The sequence below is a fragment of the Magallana gigas genome, chromosome 7 (assembly GCF_963853765.1).
Source record: "Magallana gigas chromosome 7, xbMagGiga1.1, whole genome shotgun sequence".
NCBI classification, from domain to species: Eukaryota; Metazoa; Mollusca; class Bivalvia; order Ostreida; family Ostreidae; genus Magallana; species Magallana gigas.
In genome coordinates this window covers 14049844-14060235 of record NC_088859.1, presented here as the reverse complement: position 1 = coordinate 14060235, position 10392 = coordinate 14049844, and the positions used below count along the sequence as shown (strand labels likewise).

The window sequence follows — 10392 nt, the reverse complement described above, 5'->3', positions numbered from 1 at the left end:
GAGCTAAATGGGCTTTCGTACTATCCCCCACATTTCCACTAAGTGCAAAAAGTTACATGTATACATGTATTCGGAAACTGATACTCGCACATAGCAAATTGGGCACTATTGTTTGCATCCCTTAAATACAGAAATATGTTTTCAAGCCAACTGGAAACTGTCGAAACACTTTTTTTAGGCAGACAAAACAAAATTGATATCAAAAGTTCAGCTGACGAAACTATTGTCTAGATTTATTTTTGCCGGTGGGGACTGGGGGTTGGGGGTTGATATAATATATTATATTTGCCATACTGCATTGATATCCTTTCAGTATATTCCCAATGTGTCATAATGTAAAGATGTAAATGTGCCTAACGATCACCATCCTCATGCCCGAGTTTACCGTGATTAGGCTAGGTTATCATTGGAAATGTTAAGTTTACGCCCCCCCCCCTCACTTTTTTTAATCCATATAAAAATGTGTACTGGATGTTGTATATAAGAGAAAAATGCTGTATTAAAAAAATCTTGTAATTCAATCGGATGAAATTCAGATCCTATTATCCGCCTACGAAGATCGCTATATACAGGCTTAAAATTGTAACGGATAAAAGGATAGAATTTTAAGAACATAGTCGTTCATAATTAATGACTAAATTATAATCTCATAACGAGGTGATATATCTCGTAATAACGAGAAAATATATCGTGATTACGAAAGTTCTCGCAATAACGAGATGATACCGAAAAATGGTATCGTGATTCCGACATATCATCGCTAGCTTACTGTTTTCGGTCCACTCCGCCCATGGGGAGCAGAATGGGGCCAGTAAAGATGTTTCTGACTCAATACAGTTATCACGTGGTTAGGAAATATTAACGATATTGTACTAAAGAGAGGGACTTCAAAAATATGACATAATTCTTTTGTTTTTGCAATGAAAGATTTATGGTCAAATCGGCATGAAAATCTCGTTATTACGCGGTAAATGAATTTTTTTTAAATTGACATCATCCTTATAGTCTGCATGAATCAAAATGGTTAAACAATTTACTTTCAAATACTGAATATGAACGTGGCTTGTTAAAACAAGAGATCGTTTCTTAAAACTCAATAGTTTTTAGCAGCGATCAAATAATACTATAAATTAAAACCCTCTCCCAATTAAATTGAAATGACCGCAAACCCTGGTTTGTATAATCTATCCTGTAAAAAGGCTTTGGACAACATTGATCAATGGTATACTAGTAATGTGAACCATCAAGTGGACCGAAAAAAATGGCACCCTCAACGTTAATTAGGCAATACATACTATTCACAGTTGTTTAATGATGAAGTACAGTGTAATTTTCATCTAAATTTTATTTTCGCCCTCTTTGACAGTTGTTGAATCTAAGCAAAACGATAAGTTTCTTTTCTATTATTCGCTGTAGGTGAGAGAAAATAGAAAAAAATATAACGTCGGTAAACAAAATTGTTTTGCAAAAAATACTGCAAAGGTCATAAATTATTCATATTTAGCCGTTTACATGCAATGATTTGCACCTTTGAGAAGAGATACTGGAAAAGTCTATATACATTCTCTCACTTCCAGTATAGGTTTTACAATATTTTGTCCAAAGGGGCTTTCAAAAGCAATGTTACCCTTGTATGCGTGGATTTAAAAAAATTCTCGGGGGGGGGGGGGGGGGGGGGCTGGGGGTGGATTGAATCAGTTAAATTTTGAAGGGGAGTAAAGTCTGCATGGACCCCCACTTATTCCGTGCATCTTTAGCAATCGGGTTCGAAATCTCCTTTATTTTTACAAAAGTCTCAATCAACTAGACGCTTGACTTTCATTTTGACGTGCAAGTCCCAGGTGTGGTGGCGAAACATTTAATTCAACAGACTAAATACTAGGCAGACACCTTGCACGCCATGCCTGTGCCTTTGGATGAACTTCGAGTAAAAGAAGAAGTTAATGGAGTAGTCAGGAGTATTCAAGCATTGGATCCAAGTCGTGTTGAGGATATACAGTTTTTGTCATATGTCCCTCCACCAGCTGATGCTGCACAATTGGAGGAATGGGGTGACAGAATTCGCTTCATTGCTATGGATCTCCATAGGCTTCTACGGTTGAGTCATGATAAGTTCTGGTGTCAGGCTATATTTGATGAAAGCTTACATAGTCTGATTGACACCTACTTGAAAAACGCACCAAGATCCAGTGAGGCAGTGTATGGGTTACCCGAAGATTTCCAAGACCAGCATGATGAAGTCCACCGAATGATCTTCATGACCTGTCTACGTCTTGCTACACACAAAGAAGATAAAGACAGTTTCATAACACCAGCAGTTTTCGGAGAGATTATATACGAGAACTTCATCTTTGACATTCCGAAGTTGTTTGACATATGCGTCCTTTTTGGACCAAGCAACGAAGCACTGCTCAGTAAAATGATTAATAACATCTTTACTCAGCAACCAAAGTACTACGAAGATCTGTCGTGTGCGATTCCAACTATTTACCAGGCATTTGAAGATATGAAGAAGAAATGTGGGATGCCATGTTCATCAGACAAAAGCAATTCGCCTCAGAAGTTACATGATGGAAAAGAAGATCAAACTATGGAAACATTAAGTGTCCTGGATTTACAAGATTTAATTTTGTATATAGCAGACATTGGTGTGACACTTTCAAGCTTTGTGGAATGCCATCCTGCAGCATCCCAGATTCTACATCAAACTAATTTCATTCAACATCTGTCAGAGTTGTATGATATAGTACCTGCTTTGCTCTCTGAAGTGAAGAAAAGAGATTTAGAGGACTACAGATTGAAACAATATTCAAGGCAAAAAGTTGCACAAGCTAAAAAATCCTTGATGAAAACAGTTCACTTGATTATTTACAACTGCTATTTGGAGCCTATACTGGAAAACAGAAATTGTCCCGATGATCATGTAGATGGATTCATTGAGACTTTGTCAGCAGTGCTAAATGAACGTCGGTTCCTGGCAGACTTCGAGAGTTGTTATCCTTTTCAAAATTATATGGATATCTTAACTCAGTCTTCTTTTGACATTGATGAAACAAGGATCCATTACATTCAGGATGCATTTAGTTCCGCCTTTGCCACTTTTGGAAAGAGAAGAGAACCTACTGGTGCCACCACCAGAGGTGGCAGAACTTCTCCGGATGGATCTCCAGGACCGATAGAAGATGATCCACAGGGAACTAGCAACACACCTATCTACTCATCGACAGATAAAAATAATGAAGACTTGATGGGAGCTTGTGCACCAGTGAAAACAGGTGTGGAGTTAGACTCTATGATTGCAGCAGTAAAAGACTTGTTACCTGATTTAGGAGATGGCTTTATTGAGTTGTGCCTGGAGGAAGCAGAGTATGATGTTGAAAAAGTAATCAACTTTGTTTTGGAAGATAAATTACCATTGTCTCTACAAAACGTGGACAGAAATCTGCCGAGAGAAGTAGGACCACAGCCTGAGGAGTCTGCTATTTCACACAGAGCCAGTGTCTTTGACCATGATGAATTTGATGTGTTCAGCAAAGACAAAGTTGACATGTCATTGGTTTACAAAGGGAAAAGGGAAAAGACTGATAATGTGGACTTAAACGCAAAAGACTTGGTAGATGTTAAGTCTATGCTCTCAAAAAAGTATGGATATGAAAAGGTTTATGTTGAGGACAGTGGAGACGGTGATGAATTGTATGATGATGAATATGATGATACTTACGACACAATCAACGTTGGTGCAGATGACGCTGATTCTGCTGATGAACTGTCACAGATAAGACCCTTTACCGTGCCCAGAGTTTTAAAGCAACGGCCAGAGGTTGAGGATAATGAGAGTGAGGAGAGTTCTGAGGAATCTGACAAAGAAGCAATGAGGGATAACTTTGTACCAAACCCAGCTTTGATTCGCCAAAGAGCAGAGGAGCGTGCCCAGTGGAAACATCAAAGAGCACAGGGACAAAAGTCACAGAGTGGTGGTCAACCTCAAAATGCTAAGCAAGATAAAAAGTATGACGTGAAAGGTGGAGCGAAAGGGAAAGGCCAGACAGGAGAGGTTTTGAAAAACAGAGCGTGGAAAGAAAAACACAAATCCAGTCGGGCTAATCATAATCGTAAATACTTTTCTGACAAGAAAAGAATGGCTTAATGGACGTAAATTATCTTGAATGAAAACAATGTTTAAAGGCATTTGAGCTATTGTGTATGTGTAACAGAAGATGTGTAAATCAAAAAGATCTATTGAAAAACTACAGCGATTTAACAGAATATAAGAATATATTGCATACAAATTAATAGTACATTATTAATATTAGTTTATGATAAATGCAGAACAGTTATAAAACAGTATGCTTTTTACCTGAGTACCAGTAGTTACTTGATAGTGATCAATGAGTACAAATTGCTGCTGTACTCTACCCTACCACCAATAACTCAAATTTCCATATTCGGTACATGTATCCCTATAACGAATAACTTTTTTTTTTCGCTGTATAGACACAAAATGCATTCAATCTGTTCCAATGTACATGTACATTCGAGTAAAGTCTTTCATTCAATCTGTATTCATGTATTGGTGCATACACCTAATTTTCTTGTGAATACATGTACATAATAAATGCTTTTAAAGTAATCAAGTATTCATTCAATCTGTGTTCATGTGTAAATTTATTCATAAACACATTTTTCCTGGATAAATTCAGTTCAGTTTTTAAATAAAATGTCAAATTGTCAATCATCCCAGTTACTGAATAATATAAGAGTAATCATAAATTGCTGCCCCATTCAATTTGACCATCAGTGGCTTAAATTATTTTGAATATGTAGTTCATTCCATAGTTGAATTATTATGAATTCGTTTCTCTGTTTGAGCAATGTTTTGGGATATATTATAAAATTTCAGTTAGAACACAGTTGCGGTTAATCACTGAATCCTCGTTGTGAGCCAGTTTCTAGGATTTTCCTTCAGTATTTTATCAATGGTAGACTGGGATATTCCATGGAGGAGCATCTGTGGGACCACATTAAGGAGAATATGGGAGTAACCATGGCCACCATACTTCATCTACAAGAAAGAATCCATTGAAACTACCATTAAAATCACCATTTCCAGGGTTACAGTGCCTCATTTTTAACTTGGAATATTGTTTCGAACACAAGCAATCATTCCCTTTCCATTTGCATAGAAATACAATAGGAAAATTTAATATTCCTGTTTGAGCTTTCTGTTCATTTACTTTTTTTACCCTTTTATTCTTTGAATTTAGTTTTAAGACATTTTTATGACAAACTAATCAAACCCTCTTACCAGTCTATGTTTAGTATGGACATCATGGGCTATAACAATTTTATCTTCATAACCCTGGTCTATCAGGAACTTGATTTTCTCAACTCTCTGAGCATCACTTGGCATGTCCACTTTCAGATCGTGGGTGTACATCGAGGTTTCTATACCAAACAAATCGTACTCGCAGTAACTCCCCAGTGCTGCAAATTCTGCCAGCTCATCGTTATCGAGAATTGTCCCTTGAAGAAAGATAGACATATTTTAATGAACATTATTATGAGTACATGTACTATTGTAACGGGATGGGGTAAATAATGACTGACCAGAGCAAGGTTAAAACCCGAGCCCATTGAAACTCCAGTCAGGTGCTCTACCAACTGAGCTATCTGGCCAAAGAGATGGAACAGGTCAGACTGCCAACTGTCAGATACGATTACATGGTACTTGACAGTAAACAGCGACACTAGACACGGCATTGCTTTAGTCTGCTGGTATTTCCCATGATGCCAAAAGATCAAATGCAGTATAATTTCTCCAATCGCCAGCAAATTACTTAACTATGAAAGATAGCATGATGCATAAGAAGTGTATATGTTAAATAGGAGAAAATATATGCAACTTTGGATAAAAAAATAATTTAGTAAAAATTTTGTAAGAGCTCTGGTCTGATGTGAACTTGTGACATGCTGTTCACAAACCCGATACCTTAACCACTGAGCTACGATGATATTCAAATTAATTAATACAATAAATTTAACAAAACATAATAATCACCATTTTGTGACTTGTGTCTTAAAAAGTATAAGACTGGATGTAGTGAGGTACTTTAAACTTTTGCATTTTGAAACACTTCCTGTAATTTTTACAAAGCAAATAGCATTTGTGAATAGCATATTATCATAAACTCAACCTGTGGTTGTATAGATATCAAACATTCACAATATCAGGCATGGACATTTAATTACTGTATGCGTATTATATTTTGCATGTACGATATTTGGCGGAAATTGACTTTTCATCAAGGTAGTGTAGATCTGAATAAGCATTCTTTTGAATGTACCTATTCAGTGATATGTGCTTCATTTAGCGACGGCCACTTTCTGCTAAAATCACTAAATAGAATACACAGCTAAGGCGACATAAAATTACTTTTTAGATTCTCATCCCCGCCCGCCCCTCTGAAAATGGCCTGCCCCGATGCATTTTATTTTATTTTGAAAAAAAAAAAAAATTGGAAAAAAATTTCGGTGAAAAAAATCAGACTCAATATACAAAAAATTCAAGACATTTTAATGGCTGCCTAAACATGTGGATTACCGCTTGGGTGATTCCTGTCATGATTGTTATCATAAGGATACAAATGTCTTTATGCATTAACAGTAAAGTTGAAAAAAATTGGAATTAAAAGATTAAAATTGGGTTTGTGTATTCATATATTAGCATTTACAATTTAAAAGAATAGAACAGTTGTTATTTCTAGAACATGAATGTTGAAAAGGGTGATTATAAAAAACAATAAATAAAATCTGCCCACCCGCCCCATATTTTTTGCAAATCAGGATGAGAATCTTAAGTATTAATTTTATGTGGCCTATAAAATGTAATATATTTACAGTTACTGTACTGTATACATAAGCAATCATTTAATCAGACATCCACTGTATATACAAGACATCTTTGATTCAGAAATTAACAGTATGGTTCTTTAAATATTACACTCACTGTCTAGATGAGCCATCACTAGCTTGTTGACATCACCCCCTGCCTCCTGGTACACACGCACAATCTCAAATGGGGCCTTGTGATCCCTGCCTGGGTGGATGTTGACAGGGCATCGTAGCTCACTCTGAACACTGGCTGTAGCTTGTATGGCTACTTTCTCACTCTCTGATGATTACCGGTAATGGAACACACATGAGTTTTCTTTATAATGTGAAATCATTTATATTCCAGAGTGATCAATTTTTGTGGATATTATACCCCTTACTTATTATATTTTCTTTGTTTGTTTTCAAATGTTTCAACTTTCTTTATAAATTTTAAGGAAAAAACAGTCAAAAGGGGAACAAATTATTTTTAAAACGTTTGAGGTTTTAGGCCTCCAAAGCTTACTTCCCAGCGGCCAGCTACACCCAATCTCTCCAATTATTCCGCATTTAATGTCACCACCATCCGCTCCGTGAAGAAGATCGGTTTTCATCACTTCCGCCATTTCTTCTGATGTCATCTTTAATGTCTCCGGTCTTGAAGATTCAACATAAAATCCTGTATGAAAAAGAATGGTTAATATACAGCAAATTTAGCAGTATGACCTGTGATAAAATGTATACAAGGAAATATTCGCCCGTGTTTTATTTTCATTCCTTTAGCCCTCGTTGTCAGCGTGTGAATTTAAGATTGGGTGAATTCTTATTAAGTTATCTCTCTTTAGGCACAACTGTGTCGGAGCTAATTCAAGCCTGGGCGAAACTAATTGCAAGTGTAGAAATGCGAAAATTACATATTTTGATAATAACCATGTACAAAGTACTGTAGCTGTAACTCTTTAAGACAAATTGACATATTTTCAAAGGAATTAATTTGATAGCTACCAAATTTACACATCATTGAATATAAATTGGGCTGAAACCTTTTCCTTTTTTGATAAACATGGAATTTGCTATCAAAAGGCTCAGAAAAATTAAATAAGAAAAGATTGCACAAAATTTGAAAAGCAACGTACATCTTGCAGATTGATGCTTTTAGTTGCAAATCATTATGACAGGCAAAACAGTTCATAAGTGTACAAAATAATTCTCCTAGCCAATTTATAATTGGTACTGATAGGTATGGGTATAATTAACACTACAGTGGTACATTTAAGACACATATATAATAATTTTTTCAAAGATACTGGACAATCATGCCCACCCAGCACAGTACACGTACATCATGTTGTGCAAACAATATGAGCATGACTGATAATTACAAAAACATGGCATAACTTATTACTGGTATATTGTGCACACAACATAAATTTTTGTGCGCAGAAAATGTTATCTCATGCACATAACTTATTATCTTGTGAGCACAATTCATTATCTCGTGCACATGAAAATTAAAATAAGTCATGCACAAGAAATAATACATGTAAGTTGTGGAAGTGAACCAATAGCTCTGTATCTCTCTATAACAGTACACTAACCTGTCCCTGCTATGACATTCACCCCAGTCTCCTTGGCAACATTCTTATAAAAGTTGATGTTTCTCTTGATTCCAAGTGTGGTGTTTTCCACAATTGTTCCTCCTCCATTTTTCTAGAATGGTAAGAATGAATACTGAAAGTCATCTAGCTGCTTTGTGAAATCAATTATCAAAACCATGTACAGATATTAAAAGCATTGGGATTCCTATTAAATTGTTGTTTCATCATGAGACAGTCTCATAAATTTACATTGGTGATGCCAAAAGGATAGTCATTTATGGTCCAAATAAATTCACGAATATCAAATTAATTTTTTAGAAATACTTTGGGTTGATTTTTTCTTTTTTCTCCTTTTACTTAAAAATGAATGGATTTTTCTCCCTCACTGAAAAGTACAAGTTTGAACTTATTAACTAAATATACTGGTACAGTCAATTCTGAAAATTAAATCATATGTCATGAAAACAAAGTTATTGCGAAGTACAGAAATTACCCATGACTTCACAGTACCGGTAAGTTAATCTGCTATAAGCATGATCATTGTAAATGTTTCACTGTTTGTACAGGTATTACTCTTTTAATGTATAATAGGGGCATTGGTGGCACGTATAGTGTTAATATCTTGTATCTTTATTACTTTTATTAAAAGCATTCTAATACATGTATACCTTGAAAAAATCCATTTCTTCAAAAACTGCTCCATTTTCTTTTTCTATGCTCAGGTTTGCTTTAACTGAGTAACTGAAATTAAAGAAATTAAAATACAATTGAACTTTGATAAGGGATATCTCAAACATCTGATTCAATACTTTGAACACTATGCGTATATCGAAGTGAGTTGACAGTCCCTATAACTGTCTGGTTAATGTATTTTTGACTTGGATAATCTTCAATCTTTGCAAATGTCATAGATTTTTCTACGTCCTATGAGTTGGAGATTTTGACTACCCGATATTTTGTTTTTAAAATCAAATCGACTCTCTATATATAAATCTACCAGTATATTCGACAAACTAAAAAAAATTTTCAATTAAAGAAAAAGTTTCTCTTATTCTGAGATATCACTTACGGATTTTGTCTGATATACCAGAGAGTGTCTAGGGCTACTGGTGCGTCTTCCAGATACTTATATTTTGGATCGATTGGAAGTCCGAGTGCCCCAGAGTCAATAGAAAGATGTTCATGGGTCAAGGTTACCCCTAAGTTGGCTGGGTCAATGGGACCTAACACTATAGGAAAAATACAAGCATCACACGTACGTAGCTATAAATGTTTAAAGAACAAAGTGATTGATAATCAAACTGACTCCACAGAATGATTTAAACCAGGGATTTATATAATCTAAATTAGTATATATATCCCTGTTTGCAATAATATATACTCACAGTATTTTTCTTTTAAACTGTAATTATCAGGTACTTTGAGAGAAAAATCATGCATGTATTTTTTGATAAGTTTTATAGATGTGCGTTACCTATGACTGGAATTTTTAGTCATCAATATCTGTATATGAACTATAATACATCAAAGCAAGGAAAAAATTTGAAAGAATTAGGCTAATAATTGTACTCGTATTAATAACTATTCAAGTATAAAAACAAATACAATTTAAATACTTTTTCCTAAAAGTATTTAACAGAAGTTGTTACCTTTATCCAGATACAGGTAAATAGGCATATTAATATGCATGGAGGCCTTTAAAAAATGCCAATTTGAAAGCTGAAGTGAATAATTATAAATATACCTGTTTGAATTTTTTCCGACATTTTGGCCACTGCAGCACCTTCAATTAAAATGACATGTGTATCATGATACTGATTAATGATCAAGTAATGATCAAAACATCAGTTAAATAAAAATTACGGATGCATAAGACAACATTATGTAAAATTCAGTTTTTACCTATACCGTGGACGGTTTTTTA

The 10392-nt window shown here is 35.0% G+C and overlaps 2 protein-coding genes across 2 annotated transcripts; one reads left to right on the top strand and one right to left on the bottom strand.

Moving 5' to 3' along the window:
- Nucleotides 1-1791: 1791 nt before the first annotated feature.
- On the top strand, nt 1792-4620 carry LOC105329462 (activating signal cointegrator 1 complex subunit 2). Its single transcript, XM_011430728.4, has one exon. The coding sequence runs from the start codon at nt 1901-1903 to the stop codon at nt 4145-4147; it is 2247 nt and encodes a 748-aa protein (XP_011429030.3). The 5' UTR covers nt 1792-1900; the 3' UTR covers nt 4148-4620.
- A 158-nt stretch (nt 4621-4778) lies between these two features.
- LOC105329463 (phosphotriesterase-related protein) lies at nt 4779-10365 on the bottom strand. The gene is made up of 8 exons (XM_066067348.1): nt 10213-10365; nt 9538-9697; nt 9137-9209; nt 8469-8580; nt 7397-7549; nt 7007-7171; nt 5306-5523; nt 4779-5062 (listed from the first exon to the last, which is right to left on the bottom strand). The coding sequence occupies exons 1-8, from the start codon at nt 10232-10234 to the stop codon at nt 4922-4924; spliced, it is 1044 nt and encodes a 347-aa protein (XP_065923420.1). The 5' UTR covers nt 10235-10365; the 3' UTR covers nt 4779-4921.
- Between the last annotated feature and the right edge of the window lie 27 nt (nt 10366-10392).

Bases quoted from the DNA above. Each gene is read 5' to 3' on its own strand.
- LOC105329462 (XM_011430728.4), top strand. From the start codon at position 1,901: ATGCCTGTGCCTTTGGATGAACTTCGAGTAAAAGAAGAAGTTAATGGA.
- LOC105329463 (XM_066067348.1), bottom strand. From the start codon at position 10,234: ATGTCGGAAAAAATTCAAACAG. The intron at 9,698-10,212 runs GTATATTTATAA...TTTTTCCTATAG, and splicing joins GTCGGAAAAAATTCAAACAG to TGTTAGGTCCCATTGACCCA. The intron at 5,524-7,006 runs GTGAGTGTAATA...TCTTTCTTCAAG, and splicing joins AGTGATGGCTCATCTAGACA to GGACAATTCTCGATAACGAT.